This window comes from Triticum aestivum, chromosome 5D (genome assembly GCF_018294505.1).
Source record: "Triticum aestivum cultivar Chinese Spring chromosome 5D, IWGSC CS RefSeq v2.1, whole genome shotgun sequence".
NCBI classification, from domain to species: Eukaryota; Viridiplantae; Streptophyta; class Magnoliopsida; order Poales; family Poaceae; genus Triticum; species Triticum aestivum.
The window spans coordinates 191,721,841-191,745,163 of record NC_057808.1 but is presented as its reverse complement, the minus strand read 5'-3'; the positions used below and the strand labels follow the sequence as shown (position 1 = coordinate 191,745,163).

The 23,323-nt window shown below is 41.1% G+C and overlaps 1 protein-coding gene across 1 annotated transcript; it reads right to left on the bottom strand.

Annotated features, from left to right (window-relative positions):
- Window positions 1-397: 397 nt before the first annotated feature.
- On the bottom strand, window positions 398-10,172 carry LOC123120026 (uncharacterized). Its single transcript, XM_044540038.1, has 7 exons — window positions 9,826-10,172; window positions 8,287-8,547; window positions 8,047-8,152; window positions 5,089-5,212; window positions 4,265-4,999; window positions 1,666-3,625; window positions 398-1,101 (listed from the first exon to the last, which is right to left on the bottom strand). The coding sequence occupies exons 2-7, from the start codon at window positions 8,471-8,473 to the stop codon at window positions 680-682; spliced, it is 3,534 nt and encodes a 1,177-aa protein (XP_044395973.1). The 5' UTR covers window positions 8,474-8,547; window positions 9,826-10,172; the 3' UTR covers window positions 398-679.
- Window positions 10,173-23,323: the final 13,151 nt, after the last annotated feature.

Here is a 23,323-nt window from a genome sequence, read left to right as displayed (position 1 = left end):
AGCGTTCCGTATACAAACCTCTTCAAACAAGGCTTATTGCTATCGATTCGATGATCCCTATAGGGCGCGATCAGCAAGAGTTAATTATTGGGACAGACAAACTAGCAAAACAGCAAGAGTTAATTATTGGGGACAGACTGACAAAACAGCAGTAGCGACAGATACAATTGTGAGGCTCGGCATCAACTATGTTTTGGCTTTAGAGGTCGCATATGACCTCGGATTTGAGATGATCACTTTATGCTGATCACTCAAAGAAATAGTTCATCTCAAAGAAATAGACAACTTTATGCTGATCACTTTTAGACAATTTTGAACACTTCCCTTTTGGGTCAGTCTTGAGAATCGTGACACTTAAGATCGCATACATACAAGCCACGTGCGCTGCAGAAAAATATGCTAAAAATAGAGACATTTAATCTAGTATCTGGACAAACCGCAGTGGATCACATGAAATTTCACACAGGGGGGAAAAGAATTTACAGAAAGAATAGCTCGCAGTGCAATTCTGTTGCCTAAAAAACAGAAAATGCACTATCATCGAAAAATAATCTAGAGACACGTGTGGAACTCTATCCGTTGGTGATAGCGATTTGAAGCAGGCTGGCGCAAAGTAGTGGTTTTGCGTGCGTGTATATCCCATGTCTCTTTGGCATACTGGATGGTTGCCTGAAGTAACTTACATAATTACACAGTTGCACTTGGATTCCAACTTTGGAGGCTTCATATTATCAGATGCCCTTGTGATTCCTGAAGCAGAACGTACAGGTGAAGGATCTTCGACGACGGATTCTTTTTCAGCGGTTTCTGTGATGGTTGTTGTTTCACCTTCCAATCTTTTCCTTTTAACCTTACGATTTGGGGTTCTTCTGTGGGGCAGCTTAAGGAAACCATCCTCGTCTCGAATGGATTTCCCTATGATGGTAACAGTTGGTCGAGGGCATTCTGATTCTTGCTCGTGCTCCAGTGCAATTGTTGCTGCCTTGTATGCCAGATCATGAACGATAGAACTACACAGGAGAATTGTATCAGTAGCTTCTTCTAAAGTGAAGCACCTCTGAATCTGTTTCCTCGACCCTTCTACTGCCTGAGGTGATTTTTCTGCAAGGTAGAGAGAATGGTTAGGTTAAATATATATATTCACTCACACGGAACAAATATTCAGTGAAGAACACAACAAGAGTCATACGTTATGTCTAAAAGAAAACGTCAACTGTACCTAGAGACTGGTATCATAAATGCAACAGCATATTGGATGTGAAGAATGTATAAACCTCATCTCACTAATATTTCCAGTCGCTCATTTATCCATTATGTTTCTTCTCCAGACCAAAATGCATGCACCAAAACATACTGATTTTTCTATCGTAAAACTACTATTAGAACTATCATTCAGGACTTTCTTTTCCTTATGCTACACATTTTCTATGTTTTCCTGACATATGCATAAAGTAATAATCAAACATGCATGCCAGAGACCATGCTCTCGTCTTCAGGACAACTAAAGACGATTCTCAGAAAGACCAACTAAAAATGATTCTCAGAAAGATGAGAAGGACACAGCACACAATCGATGAATAAAGGATAAACATGAGTTCTGAGAGAGAAAAGAATTTCAGAAACTTGATTAAGTTAAATGAAAATTAGAACAGCCCAAATACATACCATCGTTGGGAAGTTCTATTATGCTAGTTCCTGTCCTAGAAACCAACACATCTTCCTCTGAGATGGCAGAAACACAACAATCATCCAATATGTGTTCCTCAATTGAATCCTGAACTACTTCAGATTGAGACTGCATTATAAGGTTATCTAAGTTCTCCTCACTTGGATATTCTGGAGTGCCAGCTAAACAGCACTGAACGGTATCAGAAGTATCTTCATCTGTTTTTAGCATGCAACTTCCCTCGGCAGCTGAAGATTCTTGAACATTAATTGGCTCTTCCATCTCTGACAAACACATATTAGTGCTGGAGTGATCGTTGTCAGCCATCCTACCCATACTAATTACATCTTCTGTCTCACTCGACCTATCAAAGCTCGAGGAGTTCAAGTCAACAGGGATGTCATCATTGACAATAGGCCGTGCAGTAGACAAACACTCAAGAGCATTTGACAAAGCATCCTTACTAGAGCTATCTTCTCCGGTAGAAACCACAGTTCTTGAAGCACTGCTTTCCAAAGTGTCAATTCGGGAACAAGTGTCTTCAATCGCATCACTCTGATGGCAAAGTGAAGCTGAAGAACCACTAACTGACATATCTGACACCGAAGCTATGCTTTGATGACTCATAGTACTACTTAGTTGAGCTTTCTCAATGTCACCCTTCTTACTGCTACTATGGCGCTCAAAGCGTGCATCTGATTGCCTTGAAGATCCTAAATCAATGGAAGAAGCTGAAGAGCTGTCACGTCCAAAGCTACGTTTCATCATATTTATACCATCTCTTGTATAATATGGTTCAGAACAAACAATATTAGTAGCAGCTAGAGCCCTCCCTTCCATGACCGGCCATTTGTTGCTGCTTGATTTCTGGTGTAAGAGTACCGATATCCCAGCACTTTCAACCTTTGGAAACGGATGTATATTTGATCCCAGTTGATGAGAATTATCACCAAATGCAGTTTCAGATACAGCTTCATTATGTTGGCAGTTTGACTCGCTAAGGCATGGGGGTAATCCATGATTGCAACTATCCATTTGGCCTCCATAAGGGCCATGCTCCGCTGATGTTGGTTCTGTTTGTTGATGATTACTCACGCTAGATCGACTAAATGAAATATCATCTTCATTTTCCAGCAAGGAGTCAGATACATGATAGGGCCTCATATTCTCATGATTCACTACTTCCTGCCCCAGCAGCATGTCCTCGTCTGTATCCACCATCAACTGGCCTGGAGGACATTTTTCTGTACAATCCGCTGAAGGTTCATTGTTCACCGTTTGATTTCCAAGAGATGCATGTTTGCTGTAGTCTACACTATCTGGGGCCATAGAAGGTTCAGATTCAGCGTAAGGCCCAGAATTTACAATTTTATTATCATGTTGATGTGCTTCTGAAGTCCATAACATACGGTCTGCAGAAAATCCTCCAACCTTTGAAGAGCATTCTTCGCAAGAGTCACCTTTTCCATCCAAATCCATCACATTGAAAGACATCCCACATCTACTGCAAGTAGCCATTTCACCATGTCCAACCTGAGAACTATTTGCACCATCATATGCCGTTTGATTAGCTGCCCATCTTTCCATATCAAAGTCATGTTTATCACTCTTCACGTATTTTACTTGGATGGGCGAATCTTCTACATATTTTGTGTTCTTATTGAAACTGGTTTCTTCATTCAACTCATCCAGCTTATCAAACATAAATATGTCCTCATGAACTCGAAGGCCGTCATCTGCTTCCCATTCACCAATAAGATCCTGTTGCTCTTGGTCGCTTTCCACATAAGGGCCAAAAGTGGCACCATGCTCAGAGCTTGCATTACTGCTAGTTGTCATAGAGGAATTGTGTGAGAACATAGGCTTGTGCACATTATTTATTTTGCCAGCACCAAATGTGGTGGCAGGGACACTTGATAGAAGTGGCCGGAACCTATCTTGAGGACCTTTCCGATGATCCTAGAAAAGTAAGAACACATTTCTCATCTTAGAATAGTATCTGGAACACACTAAAGAATAGTAAGGTCTCAACTTGCAGTAAAAGCACATTGGACGCATCACGCAAATAAACAACAGGCAACCAAGGAGTAATTATTTTTGGCAGAATAAGCTATACTAATTTGTCGAAGAAAGGATAAGAGAGCAAGTTACTGTATCATACAATATCTGATTGAATGAACACATTCCATGAGTTAAGCAACTTAGCCACAAAAGGTAAAAGAACCTAGTCAATGGAGCAGGAGCATTTGCCAACCAAATATTCAGGATAAACAAATGTTTTTGCTTCAACCAACGATTTCTTTTAAGCTATTATGTGACTGTTAATTCATAAAGGCATCCGTCCAAAGCACTTGACCACTCAATACAGTTGGTGTAACCGTTGTTTCCTTGTCAAAGTATAACAAAAGAAATTTACAGAAGCCCCTGGATTCCTCCAAATGGGAAGCCGCAACCGCTAAGAAAGTAAAAAGGGACTAAACCAATGTAACTGAGTAACTGAATGAATAAATTGTTAAATATGCTATTCAAATTTACAATCCATCATCCTACTAAAAAACAGGACAACGCTATTTTAGGGGAAAACAGGACAACACTTACCATCAACCAAACAGCAGAATCAAATGACCATTTTGGGGCTGAGATAGGGGAAAAATTCTTGGACAGCTTCTTTGATGATGCAATACTTCTCGTCTTCATCACTGCCAAGCTCTTTTTTACAGCTGGGCTGCTGGAATAGCCAATAGATATAGACTGCATTGAGTCCAGATCATCATCACCAGACGATGTTGCAGAAGCTTTGCTGTGTGTGCTCAATCGATCTCGTTCAATGCTATGTGATGAACTGGCTCTTCTAGTTGGAGTAGGAGACATTGATTGCCTTCGACCTCTTGAACCTGTATCTAGTCCACTGAAAGATGTAGGGGATCCACCCCTTGAACGGGATACCGAACGATCTGGTAGAGATGTACGAAGGTTTGGAGGTGCATTATAAGAGAAAGCAGGATCATTGGACTGCCATCCTTGAGGTTTTGGGGAAGAAGATCTGTGATTAGCTTTAACTGGAGAGGCTCCCCTTGTTCCATTTAATGCTGAGCCACTTGAACCAGTACTCATCCTTCTAGAGACTGGACTTGCAGACCTTTGTGGAAGTGTCAATATCTTAGCAGCTGGAGGAGTTGAAGGTCTTCGGGATGGCGTTGGTGGTTGAACAGAAAGTGGTGGGCTAGCACGAGAAGCTGAAATAGGCGATTTTGTCCTTGCCATAGAGCGTGGTGACAGGCTAAGCCTATTTGGGCTTGCACTGCTTCTGCTAGACCTTTGAGCATTATCCATCTGTGTATGGACAATAGATAACAAAAAGGGTGGGTATTTCTTGCAAGCCCGCATTAAGAATTCAAGAGCAAAAACTATGGCAAACATACCGTGGATGGCCTCGAGATTTGCATGGCCTTACTCTGAGCTCTACCCCTGGAAGCCTGGCCAACAGATCGTTCTTCTTCGTCATCTAACGAACGGAAAAGTGGAGTCTCTGGAGGAGTCAACAGCCTATTAATTGAGAAGGTAGAACGCGATCAAATCATTTACACATGCAAGATTTGCAAATGGTAAGTGTAAGAAGTATAATCTGAGCCAAAGATGTTTAAAGTAAATAAAATAATTGTAAGAAACATCACAGCACCATATTATGCTCAAGTCTATGCTAAAATTCTGAGAAACGATAATCCAAAAACATGAGTAATTCGTATTGTAGTTACCCATCTAAAGCAGTATATAAATAGGGCATTTGTTAACCTGCTTTAAACCAGGGGCGAAGCTGGAGGAGAAAATCATTGGGTTTAACTAATGAGCAGTGTTAAAGACTAATTGTATGAGTGTTTGATGAATTTCATTGGGTTCACCTGAACTGAACGCTTCTACCAGCTCTGCCCTACTTTAAACACGAAAGGTATTATTAATTTATTATGTTCTTAGATTATCATTCTGGAATGTTCCATCTTACTACTGTAGCAAACAGCGACCTTCGTTCAAGCCTTTAGCCAACAACTTTGTACTTACGAGAAACATTGAATGGAATATTTAGTTATTCCACAGACATGGATGCCTGAATAACTAATATGAAGTCACTGCACACTAAACCTGGGCATACCACAGACTGGGCCGGATTTCAGGCCAGGCTTGGAAAAGCACAATGCTCTGAAGCACACCAAAGAACTGTATTAGTTATAGCAGTTTTAAATTGCAACATTCATCAAGAATGGCTAATCATTAATTATACCTTCTGTATGCAGTTTTCTTATGTACATATGACTCGAATACAAACTACAGGATGATTAAGCGAGCGTTTTTTTCCACATGTTCATCGTCGAAAACCTCATGAGCCACAATGAGTGGGTCATAGCCCTATGTAGGGTGGGAGCGGAGTCGCATCTCCGTGCCTACCTGCGTATGACCCATGGAGCAGATTAAATCTCGTTGATTTATACTGCTGGGCAAATAATAAAATAGTGTATCTCGTTGTCCTCTTAATAATATGCCGGAGGTGCTAGTCTGCTTAGTTTCACTATTGAACCTTAGGCCGACCACAATGTAATCGGTGCCCCCATACGTCAAAATGTTGCCACCTCATCTGTGAAGCCCTGAGAAATTATTTTAGCACCGCTCTAGCAGTGTGTGTTTGCAGCTTGTAAAAATGCCGGACCAGCACATGCATAAAGGGACTTGACCCAGCCAATTTTCCACCTCACATCAGAGCAGCCTAGCACTCCAAATACTTTATTGCATGGACAACTAGGTGCTCCGGTTCCCTGGTTTTTTTTTATCTGGTTATTTTTTATCTGGCATCGTCTGGGCAGTGCATGGCGAAGGAGCCAAATGCCCCAAAAGTTGATTTATGGCCATGATAATAGTATCTGAGCCAGTGTGTGTTTGGAGCTTGTAAAAATGCCGGACCAGCACATGCATAAAGGGACTTGACCCAGCCAATTTTCCACCTCACATCAGAGCAGCCTAGCACTCCAAATACTTTATTGCATGGACAACTAGGTGCTCCGGTTCCCTGGGTTTTTTTTTATCTGGTTATTTTTTTATCTGGCATCGTCTGGGCAGTGCATGGCACCGGAGCCAAATGCCCCAAAAGTTTATTTATCTGGCATCGTCTATAAAGATGAGTTCAGAAAGGAGATAACTTCAAGTGGGAAAGATTATTTATCTGATGCTGGTTTAAAGCAACATACTAATGTCCACAACAGTACAGATTCTTTTTTTACTTAAAATTAAGGAAAATCTGCATACCTTACAAATAAGTGAAGAGTTTAGGTTGACTCAATTGTTATGACAACGGATTGTTTAGAGGTCAAAATGAAATGTCGAATGGAGATGAGGAATAATACCATGGTGCATGGAATTTAAACAACAAATCAGGGTCCAATGTAGCTTAAAAAAGGATAAATAAAATATGGCCATGATAATAGTAAAAAATATTTCATTCATTGAAATATACAGGCATTTATCACTGAAAATGCCTTTATGCAGATATATGATGTTGAGACAACTGAAGAAGAGGTTATCAAAATATTTTCAGCACTTTTTTCAATTGACTAATGAATTAGAATACCATGTTATCTTGAAGCAATACCACAAGTAGAGGACACAAACTCACAACAAAACAAAGATGAAAAAAATACCTCGTTATTACAAAACGTGTAGCCCATTGAAGCATTATAATGTGTGCAATCATATCAACCTTAAATCGAACCAAGAGATGGCATAAAGGACAAATTACACTCGACAAAAATGAGGCTAAAGAGTTCCTCATGATGTGACACATTTCATCTACTCCCTCCGTCCCATAATATAAGACGTTTTTGCAAGCTAACATAACTTGCAAAAACGTCTTATATTGTGGGACGGAGGGAGTATACAAAACAACTAATTCTCACAAGTATTGCATGGCTACAACTACAGAACCATGGCTGAAATGCCCACTGATCATCGACTTTGAGCTACCACCTACTGCGCACATGATCGATGATTGCTATTTTATGTAATTTTCTCTTCATTAAGTCCGCTAGCTAATTATCAAGACACTAGACACAAAGTGTGGATATTGTGAAACCATAACTGCAACTTGATTGATATTAGTTTCCTTGTCACATGCACACAGAGTTGTTTTAGTCGATCTTCTCGAAGTTAGATGGCTAGCCAGATTAGTTAGGGCTAGCTTCCAATAAATGTATTGGGCAGAGCAGATGGCAAAATAAGCAATAGAACAGCTAATCTCCCAAATATATCAAGCAGATGTTCATGACCAGCACAAGGCTACATCAACCATATATTAATTAAAAGAAAGCAAAGCAACATGCGCTATTAAGTGTCCATACCACTCATAATCGTTTTTATCACCATCCACCTTAAGCAAATCATGGCTTTCCCCTCGTGCTGGGACATTGATACCAAGCTTAACATCTGGGAAAAAGCTCAATTTTGCTGGTAGACATGAATAAAATAAGTAAGTATTAATAGTGCCTCATTACAAAAATAAAAATAAACAAAGAGGTATAGCGAAAATAAAAATATAACCATATTATTGTATAAAGGAGGAGGGTGTCTATGAGCATTACAGATGGATTCATCAAAATCCTCGGATGGTTCCAGTAAGAAGTTCTCAATCTCAGTTTTCTGCATATCAGCGAATAATGTGAGCTCATCATCCTTTGGTTTAGCAGGCAGTGCATTCCCGAAATCGTTGACCCTCCTGTGAGCAGATTCCCTTGAAGGAGATCTCCTCCTTGAGGGTGAATGTGGCATCTTTTATGGCTTCTTAATCTCTGCAAGTGCTTCTATGCTCCTTCTCAGACATCAGGTCCAAACCATAGCCCAAGCTGCAATATAGAGCAGTGTTATTCAATAACTAAATAAACCAAATCTGCACCAAAAGAGAAGGGAAAATGGTAGCTATGGTAGCACAAGACATGTAACCAGCAAAGAAGAAAAAAGGCATGCTGATTTCATCATGAATTGTCAAAAATAAACAATCCATTGTATTGTCAAATGAAACTATCAACCAATTAAAACAACAAAGCTATCATACTTCAAAAAGAACGAGCCAACTAAAAAGGTACTAAAAGCACCCAAAAGTTGGACCTGCAGTTTCGCCCACACAAGAACCCAGCCTGCTTAATCGCAAATCTCTGGATGAAAGCATCAGCAACACGGAGAGGGATTCCTTCAAAATAAAATGTATGGGAAAGCAAAGAACCAAAAGAGGGGCAAAAACTAACGTTGCTATTCTTCAATCTAAAACACACCTATTGTATGCAACGAGTGAACAAACAACAAGACTTCTTCTTTTATGAAGGGTAATAATATTAATATCGAGAAGATACCAATTACACCCAGCTCTGCAACACGGTATCAACAATTAGTCAAGACATAAGACCTAAAAAGTACAGTATTTAGTAAAATTCAAAAGAAAACAAAAACAGTGATAAAAAAGCAAAAGTTAAACAGAAATTCAACAATTTAGCACCACTCCATCACCCAAAACATGAAATTGCATCAGCCATGCACATATAGATCCAGGACGACCAGCCCGAAATCAACAAGGAGTAGAAAACAAGAGATCAATGCCAAACAGAGCAAACATAAATTTCATCAACTAAAAAAGAATCTAACAACCGATAAAACACACAAAATAAAGTTCAACTAAAAAAGGACACAGCAAGCAAGCTCAATACACAATAAGAGTGGTTGCCAGAGTAGTTGTCCCATTCAATAACCGCAAATTCCGTGGAACTGGGCACAAGAACGCCAGCAGGAACAAATTATGGACAATAATTGGCTGAAATTTGCCACATTTCACACCTAAAACCACCAAACTGGATCTAACAAGCTAGTAGTATGAACAAAAAGACCAAGAATCATCAAAAATCCACCAATTAGGGATAAATCTTACCCCCACGTCCCCGCATTCCACCTCTCAACCACTGCACTCAACTATCCCCATTCACGCACACAAAACCAAATAAAGAACCAAATCAACGACACCAGCGCGGTACGACGCTTCCAAAAAAAAAGACAGCAGCAGTTCGAATCGCCACTCCACCCCAGCCACATTCCAACACCTGCAGCAAGAATCGGCCGCCCTGAGCCCAACTCACCAGCGTCGTCGTCCTCCGATCTCCCCCGCCGCAAGCGCGAGCGTCGAGGCAGATCCGAGCGCAGCCCCAGTGGACCCTCACCGTGGGGATGGGTGGGAATTCTAGGGTTTCACCACTTTCTCCTCCGCCTCCGTCCTACCACCCCGCGCTCCTCTCGCTGTTCCTCTTGCTCTCCGTCTCGGCTATTCCCTTCCCTTTTGGATTCGTTGTCTTGCGCTGTATTGCTGCGGGGAGAAGCAAGCTTTGCTTCGGTTGTGTCTCCGTCGTGCTCTCGCAGCAGGAGGTGGACTGGAGAAGAAGTGGGTTTCCTTTTTCTTTTCCCTTTTGGTTTTCCACAAGAGCGACGATGGTTTCTTTTGTTTTATTAAGAGAAAAATAAAGGGAAGCTTGATCGGTTGTAGGTTGAGAATGGTGCCAGATTACATATTTGCCCCGTCAAAGTACTTAAAATTACAGGGCTACAAGACATGTGGATTTGTTTAGGACTGCATTACGTGCAGGAATAGAAAGTATATTCATCATCAGGGTGTAGAATAAGTTATTTTTCACTCGAGGTAATCTTAAATATAAATAATTACATTCATATCAATTTACTGCATAAAATTTGGCATAAGAAAAAAATGTAGGTCATAAAACTAGATAATTTGCATTTTATGTACATTTACACTATGTTTTTACATTTGTAATTTTACATAACATAAAATATTTTTACGGCAATTATATTTTTTCTTACAATTTTTTTTACATCTAAAATAAGACAAAATTTACGAAACGTAAAATTACGGTGCATTGATGTTGAAATAGAGGGGGTGAAGAATAACCATTCCTCATCCAAGATGACGAATAGTCAATCTCCATATATATAGAGACACAAATATTAAATTGGCTAAGTTAGCCTCAACCTCAAGCGTTTCAAGTGTTGAGTGTAAGTGATCTGTTTAATTGACATGTGTCTTTGGTTTTTCTATGGTTCACTGATGTGGAGCATCCTACAGACATCACCATGTCAAGAATCCATTCGGCAAGTAACATGTGTGGCAACTACTTCACATACATAAAGGTGGATCATTTCTTTTACACGTGTTCACTTGACCCCTTTGTGGAAGGTATACTACTTGACACTCCACCAATGTGCATACGCAGGTATTGTCGGAGCTTCAGGGATGCACTGGTACATCGAGGTGTTATACAAACGGTTTTTAACCCCTTTCCGCGACGGCGTTTCGAACCATCGCCAAGTTAGCGACTGCGATATGGTGGGTCCTTCCCACATGACCCAGAAACCGTCGGGGATAGGCACCCTTGATGCATACAGTTGTCCCTACTAAACTATTTCTGATATCTCGAATATCCGAAACGCTCCAACCTGCAACTCGTTTGTGCTCGGATTGCCATCGCAGTCGGTATTCTATGGTGCTACGTTTACGATGCGTGACCCATCACAAACGGTTCACGATTACACAGGCAGACAATCACACACATTTACTTTTCCTCGACTATATGCGATTCGATGTAAGAGCGTGATACGTCTCCAACGTATCTATAATTTTTGTTGCTCCATACTATATTATCTTCTGTTTTGGATGTTATTGGGCTTTATTATTCACTTTTATATTATTTTTTGGGACTAACCTATTAACCGGAGGCCCAGCCCAGAATTGATGTTTTTGCCTATTTTAGAGTTTCGCAGAAAAAGAATATCAAACGGAGACCAAACGGAATGAAACCTTCAGGAACGTGATTTTTGGAACGAACATGATCTAGGAGACTTGGACCCTATGTCAAGCAACCAACAGGGAAGCCACGAGGTAGGGGGCGCGCCTACCCCCCCAGGGCGCGCCCTCCACCCTCGTGGGCCCCCTGTTGCTCCACCGACGTACTTCTTCCTCCTATATATACCTACGTACCCCCAAACGATCAGATACGGAGCCAAAAACCTAATTCCACCGCCGCAACCTTTTGTACCCACGAGATCCCATCTTGGGGCCTGTTCCGGAGCTCCGCCGGAGGGGGCATCCATCACGGAGGGCTTCTACATCAACACCATAGCCTCTCCGATGAAGTGTGAGTAGTTTACCTCAGACCTTCGGGTCCATAGTTATTAGCTAGATGGCTTCTTCTCTCTTTTTGGATCTCAATACAACGTTCTCCCCCTCTCTCGTGGAGATCTATTCGATGTAATCTTCTTTTGCGGTGTGTTTGTTGAGACAGATGAATTGTGGGTTTATGATCAAGTTTATCTATGAACAATATTTAAATCTTCTCTGAATTCTTTTATGTATGATTGGTTATCTTTGCAAGTCTCTTCGAATTATCAGTTTGGTTTGGCCTACTAGATTGATCTTTCTTGCAACGGGAGAAGTGCTTAGCTTTGGGTTCAATCTTGCGGTGTCCTTTCCCAGTGACAGTAGGGGCAGCAAGGCACGTATTGTATTGTTGCCATCGAGGATAACAAGATGGGTTTTTTTATCATATTGCATGAATTTATCCTCTACATCATGTCATCTTGCTTAAGGCGTTACTCTGTTGTTATGAACTTAATACTCTAGATGCATGTTGGATAGCGGTCGATGTGTGGAGTAATAGTAGTAGATGCAGGCAGGAGTCGGTCTACTTGTCTCGGACGTGATGCCTATATACATGATCATACCTAGATATTCTCATAACTATGCTCAATTCTGTCAATTGCTCAACAGTAACTTGTTCACCCACCGTAAAATACTTATGCTCTTGAGAGAAGCCACTAGTGAAACCTATGCCCCCGGGTCTAACTTCATCATATTAATCTTCCAACACTTAGTTATTTCCGTTGCTTTTTACTTTGCTTTTATTTTACTTTGCATCTTTATCATAAAAATACCAAAAAATATTATCCTATCATATCTATCAGATCTCACTCTCGTAAGTGACCGTGTAGGGATTGACAACCCCTTATCGCGTTGGTTGCGAGGATATATTTGTTTTGTGTAGGTGCGAGGGATCCGCGCGTAGTCTCCTACTGGATTGATACCTTGGTTCTCAAAAACTGAGGGAAATACTTACGCTACTTTGCTGCATCACCCTTTCCTCTTCAAGGGAAAACCAACGCAGTGCTCAAGAGGTAGCAAGAAGGATTTCTGGCGCCGTTCCTGGGGAGGTCTACGCAAAAGTCAATATACCAAGTACCCATCACAAACCCTTATCTCCCGCATTACATTATTTGCCATTTGCCTCTCGTTTTCCTCTCCCCCACTTCACCCTTGCCGTTTTATTCGCACTCTCTTTTCTGTTTGCCTCTTTTTTCCCATCTCTTGTTTGCTCGTGTGTTGGATTGCTTGCTTGTCATGATGGCTCAAGATAATACCAAATTATGTGAGTTTACCAATACCAACAATAATGATTTCCTTAGCACTCCAATTGCTCCTCTTACCGATACTGAATCTTGTGAAATCAATGCTGCTTTGTTGAATCTTGTCATGAAAGATCAATTCGCCGGCCTTCCTAGTGAAGATGCCGCTACTCATCTAAATAGCTTCGTTGATTTGTGTGATATGCAAAAGAAGAAAGATGTTGATAATAATATTGTTAAACTGAAGCTATTTCCTTTTTCGCTTAGAGATCGTGCTAAAGCTTAGTTTTCGTCTTTGCCTAAAAATAGTATTGATTCCTGGAATAAGTGCAAAGATGCTTTTATCTCTAAGTATTTTCCTCCCGCTAAGATTATCTCTCTTAGAAACGATATTATGAATTTTAAGCAACTTGATCATGAACATGTTGCACAAGCTTGGAGAGGATGGAATTAATGATACGTAATTGCCCTACTCATGGTTTGAATTTGTGCATGATTATACAAAAAAATTATGTCGGATTGAATTTTGCTTCTAGAAATCTTTTAGATTCGGCCGCGGGAGGCACTTTTATGGAAATCACTTTAGGAGAAGCTACTAAAATCCTAGATAATATTATGGTTAATTATTCTCAATGGCACCCTGAAAGATCTACTAATAAAAAAGTGCATGCGATAGAAGAAATTAATGTTTTGAGTGGAAAGATGGATGAACTTATGAAACTATTTGCTACTAAGAGTGTTTCTTCTGATCCCAATGATATGCCTTTGTCTACTTTGATTGAGAATAATAATGAATCTATGGATGTGAATTTTGTTGGTAGGAATAATTTTGGTAACAACGCGTATAGAGGAAACTTTAATCATAGGCCTTATCCTAGTAATTCCTCTAATAATTATGGTAATTCCTACAACAATTCTTATGGAAATTTTAATAAGATGCCCTCTAAATTTGAGACTAGTGTTAAAGAGTTTATGAATTCGCAAAAGAATTTCAATGCTTTGCTTGAAGAAAAATTGCTTAAAGTTGATGAATTGGCTAGGAATGTTGATAGATTTTCTCTTGATGTTAATTCTTTGAAACTTAGATCTATTCCTCCTAAGCATGATATCAATGAGTCTCTCAAAGCCATGAGAATTTTGATTGATGAGTGCAAAGAAAGAACCGCTAGGATGCGTGCTAAGAAAGATTGCTTTATAAAAGCGTGTTCTTCAAATTTCTATGAAAATAAAGATGAAGATCTAAAAGTTATTGATGTGTCCCCTATTAAATCTTGGTTTTGCAATATGAATCTTGATAATGATGGGACTGAATATGATCCACCTTTACCTAGAAGGCGTTCCAAAAATTCGGAGTTTTTAGATCTTGATGCTAAAATTGATAAAACTGGGATTGAAGAAATCAAAACCCTAGATATTAATGGACCCACTATTTTGGATTTCAAGGAATTTAATTATGATAATTGCTCTTTGATAGATTGTATTTCCTTGTTGCAATCCATGCTAAATTCTCCTCATGCTTATAGTCAAAATAAAGCTTTTACCAAACATATCGTTGATGCCTTAATGCAATCTTATGAAGAAAAACTTGAGTTGGAAGTTTCTATCCTTAGAAAACTTTATGATGAGTGGGAACCTACCATTAAAATTAAGATTAAAGATCATGAATGCTATGCTTTGTGTGATTTGGGTGCTAGTGTTTCCACGATTCCAAAAACTTTGTGCGATTTGCTAGGTTTTCGTGATTTTGATGATTGCTCTTTAAACTTGCACCTTGCGGATTCCACTATTAAGAAACCTATGGGAAGAATTAATGATGTTCTTATTGTTGCAAATAGGAACTATGTGCCCGTAGATTTTATCGTTCTTGACATAGAGTGCAATCCTTCATGTCCTATTATTCTTGGTAGACCTTTCCTTAGAACGATTGGTGCAATTATTGACATGAAGGAAGGGAATATTAGATTTCAATTTTCATTAAAGAAAGGCATGGAACACTTCCCTAGGAAGAAAATAAAATTACCATATGAATCTATCATGAGAGCCACTTATGGATTGCCTACCAAAGATGGAAATACCTAGATCTATCCTTGCTTTTATGCCTAGCTAGGGGCGTTAAACGATAGCGCTTGTTGGGAGGCAACCCAATTTTATCTTTAGTTTTGTTGGAGTTGTGTCGAATATAGTGTACAAGGTGGTTACAGTTGGACTCTGAGTAGTATTGTGTTTAGATAGGTTATGGAGTCGTGTCCTAGTAGGACACTTGTATCCTAGGCCTCTCATATATAGCGAGGGTTGACACACGATGTAACCTATGCCAACATAATAGCACCGGAACGCAGGGGAAGCCGGCGGCATGTGCCGGTGTCCAGGGCGACCGGGTGCGGTATTGTAGCGGTGTCATGGGGAGGAGCACCCATAGTCAGGCCCCGGGAATGTGGCCATATCGGTGAACCTAATTAACAAATCTCGGTGTCGTGCTCGTGTGATTGCTTGGTCCTCGGATGATCGACGGTGTGCCTCGGATTTATTCTAACAAGTGGTATCATGAGCAAGGTTACGAAGAGGCTGTGGATTATTGATCTAGAGGTGAAAATATCGTGGAAGAATTATCGTCGGCGAGATCGGAAGAATCGGTGTGGGTCACGATCGCGTGGACACCGAGTTGAGTACTCGGAGTCGGCGAGATTGATACGTGGCCTGCGGCAAGGCGGACATGCCCAAGCGGCGGAGGACGTGCGTAGGGGGCAGCTGAGCGTGGACTCGATCGGTCACGAGACGTGCAGATTCTAGCGAGATGTGTGGTGCAATTGGAAACAACCGTACATACGAGATTTGTTTTTTGACCAAAAGAGGACCGAGTCCTCGTATGCGACGCGAAGGAAGGCTGAGACAGATCGATTCAAGTGAAGAAAATCTATCGTACTACGCATCCATCGGGAAGAGCAGGGGCTATTGGCAGCAACAACGACGCACCAGGTTGTGTCCAGCGGCAAGTAGAATAACAATGGCAATTCCAAGGCTAGAGTCAGCGAAGCATCAACTAGTACAGGAGCTATTCGTGAGTAGCAGGATTCAATCAAGTGATCTGGTTTTGCTGCTTGCACACGAGAAGTGAACTAGGGATTTGGGGTTTTGCTAAGTGCATGCGAATTGCAAGGCATTCTCGTGAAGCTTGAGTATGTTTTCTCTAGCTCGGCCGTACAAAGAACTATGACACCAAAGGGTACTTGGTTTGAGGTGAAGAAGTTCAACAGAACTGAAAACCTTGGGTTATAGCAGACAAGGGTGAAATATTTGGTGGCACAACAAGGATGTTTGAAAGCATCGCGGGAAGTCATGCCAGCTAAGATGGAATTATCATGTGATGGATGGAAATTCGCGGAAAACGATTTGGGAGCCTCGAGCATGTCATATAGCCGGACAAGTTTGGCTGGGTCGGACTGGACAGTCTGACGGATCGACGTGAGTCGGTTGGTACAGAAGACGGTGGTTGGATCAGCGACGACGACATAGGAGCGTGATGTTGATGGTGACCGACTTCTGGAGCGTGGAAACACGTGGCGCAGGCCCGAGGGCTTGTGCGGCTTCGACAAGACTATGGCGCGGGGTTGATTCAAGGTGGTGTATACACGTAGCTTGAAGTTGACGGGGCGCGTGGGTGGACTAATCATCTACCATGGAGTCATGTTGAAGGTGGAGCTGGAGTCTGGAAGACTTCACTCGCTGCTAATTGAGGGGCTGCGGCGTAAGAGCTCAGAGAGTCGAAGCCTATTCAGCGGGAAAAGCGAGTGACATGCAGTTCGGACTGGAGCCCAGTGGTCTGATGGAAGCGTGAAACTCTTCATCGGTCAGTGATGATCGATGGCACTCTGCAGTTGGGGTTGAGTGGTGTGGTTTAGCGACCCTTGAGACTTGACCGGGACAGCAGAGGCTCGACGCGGTAACAGCGGCGTGGCGTGCAGTTATGCACGAGGCATGGAGACGGGCCAAGGCTCTGGTGGTCATACATGTGGTGAGACAACCGCGAATTTGACTCGGGATGACTACAAGCAATGGTGAAATTCCTTCAAGTTTCAGACAGGGCGGTCAAGGAAGAGCGGTGATGTTGAGTTCAGGTAACTCTTATGTGTGACACCCAGTATGTGAGTTGTTCACTTTCACGCAGGTCAGTGATCAATGTGTGATGGCGTTGGACTGATACTCTGGAAGTTGGGAGCGCAAACTAGAGTAACGTGGAACTTAATTTTGCTCGAGTGTTGACTGTGGTCAAGAAAAGGAGGGACTACAAGTTGCAGGTGGAGTCATATGGAGTCTTTGGAGTAGCAGCGGTGCTCATGGGATAAACTCAAGTTCAATGTATATGGAAGTTTGACGCATGGACGAATCCAAGGTGGTGGAGAATATTCGCCAAGGTGGAGTTTGTTGGAGTTGTGTCGAATATAGTGTACAAGGTGGTTACAGTTGGACTCTGAGTAGTATTGTGTTTAGATAGGATATGGAGTCGTGTCCTAGTAGGACACTTGTATCCTAGGCCTCTCATATATAGCGAGGGTAGACACACGATGTAACCTATGCCAACATAATAGCACCGGAACGCAGGGGAAGCCGGCGGCATGTGCCGGTGTCCAGGGCGACCGGGTGCGGTATTGTAGCAGTGTCATGGGGAGGAGCGCCCATAGTTAGGCCCCGGGGATGTAGCCATATCGGTGAACCTCGTTAACAAATCTCGGTGTCGTGCTCGTGTGATTGCTTGGTCCTCGGATGATCGACGGTGTGCCTCGGATTTATTCTAACAAGGTTTTTGCTTTTTGCTTCTGTTTAGCAATAAATATTTGTTCCAGCCTCTGGTTAGATGTGTTTTTATGTTTTAATTAGTGTTTGTGCCAAGTTAAACCTATAGGGATCTTCTTGGATGATAGTTATTTGATCTTGCTGTAATTTTCAGAAACTTTCTGTTCACGAAAACAATTGTTAAAAATCACCAGAACGTGATAAAATATTGATTCCAATTGCTGCTGATCAATAAACAAATTGCCTAGGTCTTCCTAGTTTGGCTAATTTTTTGGAGTTCCAGAAGTTTGTGTTAGTTACAGATTACTACAGACTGTTCTGTTTTTGACAGATTCTGTTTTTCGTGTGTTGTTTGCTTATTTTGATGAATCTATGGCTAGTAAAAGAGATTATAAACCATAGAGAAGTTGGAATACAGTAGTTTTAACACCAATACAAATAAATAATGAGTTCATTACAGTACCTTGAAGTGGTCTTTTGTTTTCTTTCGCTAACGGAGCTCACGAGATTTTCTGCTAAGTTTTGTGTTGTGAAGTTTTCAAGTTTTGGGTGAAAAGATTTGATGGATTATGAAACAAGGAGTGGCAAGAGCCTAAGCTTGGTGATGCCCATGGCATCCCCAAGATAATCTAAGGATACCAAAAAGCCAAAGCTTGGGGATGCCCCGGAAGGCATCCCCTCTTTCGTCTACTTCCATCGGTAACTTTACTTGGAGCTATATTTTTATTCACCACATGATATGTGTTTTGCTTGGAGCGTCTTGTATGATTTGAGTCTTTGATTTTTAGTTTACCACAATCATCCTTGCTGTACACACCTTTTGAGAGAGACACACATGATTCGGAAATTATTAGAATACTCTATGTGCTTCACTTATATCTTTTGAGTTATATAGATTTTGCTCTAGTGCTTCACTTATATCTTTTAGAGCACGGTGGTGGATTTGTTTTATAGAAACTATTGATCTCTCATGCTTCACTTAGATTATTTTGAGAGTCTTAAATAGCATGGTAATTTGCTTAAATAATCCTAATATGCTAGGTATTCAAGAATAGTAAAAATTCTTATGAGTGTGTTGAATACTATGAGAAGTTTGATGCTTGATATATGAAGATGGTGATATTAGAGTCATGCTAGTTGAGTAGTTGTGAATTTGAGAAATACTTGTGTTAAAGTTTGTGATTCCCGTAGCATGCACGTATGGTGAACCGTTATATGATGAAGTCGGAGCATGATTTATTTATTGATTGTCTTCCTTATGAGTGGCGGTCGGGGACGAGCGATGGTATTTTCCTACCAATCTATCCCCCTAGGAGCATGTGCGTAATACTTTGCTTTGATAACTTGTAGATTTTTGCAATAAGTATATGAGTTCTTTATGACTAATGTTGAGTCCATGGATTATACGCACTTTTCCTCCCTCCATCATTGCTAGCCTCTCTAATACCGCACACTTTTCGCCGGTATCATACACCCACCATATACCTTCCTCAAAATAGCCACCATACCTACCTATCATGGCACTTCCATAGCCATTCCGAGATATATTGCCATGCAACTTACCACCGTTCCGTTTATTATGACACGCTCCATCATTGTCATATTGCTTTGCATGATCATGTAGTTGACATTGTATTTGTGGCAAAGCCACCGTTCATAATTCTTTCATACATGTCACTCTTGATTCATTGCATATCCCGGTACACCGCGGGAGGCATTCATATAGAGTCATATTTTGTTCTAAGTATCGAGTTGTAATTGTTGAGTTGTAAGAAAATAAAAGTGTGATGATCATCATTTTTAGAGCATTGTCCCAAGTGAGGAAATGATGATGGAGACTATGATTCCCCCATAAGTCGGGATGAGACTCCGGACGAAAAAAAGAGGCCATAAAAAAGAGAAGAAGAAAAGGCCCAAATAAAAAAAATGAGAGAAAAAGAGAGAAGGGACAATGTTACTATTCTTTTACCACACTTGTGCTTCAAAGTAGCACCATGATCTTCATGATAGAGAGTCTCCTATGATATCACTTTTATATACTAGTGGGAATTTTTCATTATAGAACTTGGCTTGTATATTCCAATGATGGGCTTCCTCAAAATGCCTTAGGTCTTCGTGAGCAAGCGAGTTGGATGCACACCCACTTAGTTTCTTTTGTTGAGCTTTCATATACTTATAGCTCTAGTGCATCCGTTGCATGGCAATCCCTACTCACTCACATTGATATCTATTGATGGGCATCTCCATAGCCCGTTGATACGCCTAGTTGATGTGAGACTATCTTCTCCTTTTTGTCTTCTCCACAACCACCATTCTATTCCACATATACTGCTATGTCCATGGCTCACGCTCATGTATTGCGTGAAGATTGAAAAAGTTTGAGAACATCAAAAGTATGAAACAATTGCTTGGCTTGTCATCGGGGTTGTGCATGATTTAAATATTTTGTGTGGTGAAGATAGAGCATAGCCAGACTATATGATTTTGTAGGGATAACTTTCTTTGGCCATGTTATTTTGAGAAGACATAATTGCTTAGTTAGTATGCTTGAAGTATTATTATTTTTATGTCAATATAAACTTTTGTCTTGAATCTTTCGGATCTGAATATTCATACCACAATTAAGAAGAATTACATTGAAATTATGCCAAGTAGCACTCCACATCAAAAATTCTGTTTTTATCATTTACCTACTCGAGGACGAGCAGGAATTAAGCTTGGGGATGCTTGATACGTCTCCAACGTATACATAATTTTTGATTGCTCCATGCTATATTATCTTCTGTTTTGGACGTTATTGGGCTTTATTATTCACTTTTATATTATTTTTTGGGACTAACCTATTAACCGGAGGCCGAGCCCAGAATTGCTGTTTTTTGCCTATTTTAGAGTTTTGCAGAAAAAGAATATCAAACGGAGTCCAAACAGAATGGAACCTTCGGGAACGTGATTTTTGGAACGAACATGATCCAGGAGACTTGGACCCTATATCAAGCAACCAACAGGGAAGCCACGAGGTAGGGGGCGCGCCCTCCACCCTCGTGGGCCCCCTGTTGCTCCACCGACGTACTTCTTCCTCCTATATATACCTACGTACCCCCAAACGGTCAGATACGGAGCCAAAAACCTAATTCCACCACCGCAACCTTCTGTACCCACGAGATCCCATCTTGGGGCTTGTTCCGGAGCTCTGCCGGAGGGGGCATCCATCACGGAGGGCTTCTACATCAACACCATAGCCTCTCCGATGAAGTGTGAGTAGTTTACCTCAGACCTTCGGGTCCATAGTTATTAGCTAGATGGCTTCTTCTCTCTTTTTGGATCTCAATACAACGTTCTTCCCCTCTCTCGTGGAGATCTATTCGATGTAATCTTCTTTTGCGGTGTGTTTGTTGAGACCGATGAATTGTGGGTTTATGATCAAGTTTATCTATGAACAATATTTGAATCTTCTCTGAATTCTTTTATGTATGATTGGTTATCTTTGCAAGTCTCTTCGAATTATCAGTTTGGTTTGGCCTACTAGATTGATCTTTCTTGCAATGGGAGAAGTGCTTAGCTTTGGGTTCAATCTTGCGGTGTCCTTTCCCAGTGACAGTAGGGGCAGCAAGGCACGTATTGTATTGTTGCCATCGAGGATAACAAGATGTTTTTTTTATCATATTGCATGAATTTATCCCTCTACATCATGTCATCTTGCTTAAGGCGTTACTCTGTTGTTATGAACTTAATACTCTAGATGCATGTTGGATACCGGTCGATGTGTGGAGCAATAGTAGTAGATGCAGGCAGGAGTCGGTCTACTTGTCTCGGACGTGATGCCTATATACATGATCATACCTAGGTATTCTCATAACTATGCTCAATTCTGTCAATTGCCCAACAGTAATTTGTTCACCCACCGTAAAATACTTATGCTCTTGAGAGAAGCCACTAGTGAAACCTTTGGCCCCCGGGTCTATCTTCATCATATTAATCTTCCAACACTTAGTTATTTCCGTTGCTTTTTACTTTGCTTTTATTTTACTTTGCATCTTTATCATAAAAATACCAAAAATATTATCCTATCATATCTATCAGATCTCACTCTCGTAAGTGACCGTGTAGGGATTGACAACCCCTTATCGCGTTGGTTGCGAGGATTTATTTGTTTTGTGTAGGTGCAAGGGACTCACGCGTAGTCTCCTACTGGATTGATACCTTGGTTCTCAAAAACTGAGGGAAATACTTATGCTACTTTGCTGCATCACCCTTCCCTCTTCAAGGAAAAACCAACGCAGTGCTCAAGAGGTAGCAGAGCGCACACGGTTGTCGGTTATAAAACTGTATGCGAAGCTTGAATACATCCCACACGATTCATCCGTCGTACCCGCGTCAGATGATTGACCTATCGCACTCGTTCTTCTATGACCCAACATTTGCGATGCGCACAACATCACAAACATTCCATAATTGCGAAGCGTGTGTGATAAGGTGATTATCGCAAGCATTTAATAAGAAAGAACTGTGTGCGATGTTGTTGCTAATCGCACAGTTTTTTCTTGGCTGATCGTGTGTGTAGTAGAGATTGATCGCACATGTAGTGGATCCTAGAAACGTGTCTGATCTCCACGTACATCGCAGACGTTTCGCTTTCGCAAACCGTGTGCAGTGTAATCCCTAATTTAAAAATCACATGTTTTGAATTTGAAAGTAGGCAATCACTTATCTCATATCCAACCATGTTTATTACAAATATAGGTTCAACCACGAACGCATAATTCGATGCACAGGTATATATACTGAAGAACTACAGAAGCACCAAGTAAAGAATGATGAACCACAGTTGTACTAAAGACTGTAAAGATAGAGGCGAAAGACATTCTGGTTGTTGGAGAAGGTGAACCGGAATGCCCATATTGTGCCCTCCTCCATGCGTAATGCGCGCACAACTCTGGGCCACCCCTTGTGATGGCTGCCCGTCCATCCTTCATTGTCTTCATTAGGACTTCTCGATGCTCATTGTAGTCTGGATGAAATACTTTAACCTTTATTGTGTGTCCACCAATCATGTACTTTGCGAGGTAATCTTGAGTGAACTGCTTCGGGAACCACTGCGAATGAAAAAGATTCAGACATTGTTGTCTAACAACTCATTATGGGCAGTAAAAAGAGAAGGTTGCAGAGTTTGTAGTTACCATCCTACAGCTCATTGTTGTGTTAGATAGGGTATAAACAAATAATTTGCTTGCCACCACTCGCATCTTTTTGCTAATAATCCTTATCAGTTTTCTCACTTGGTGCTTGTTCATGAATATCTCATTGCCCCATACGCAAAAAGGGTCGATGCATGGATCCTTGCCGAGGGCATATGTACCTACAAGCAACAAGTCAATATTA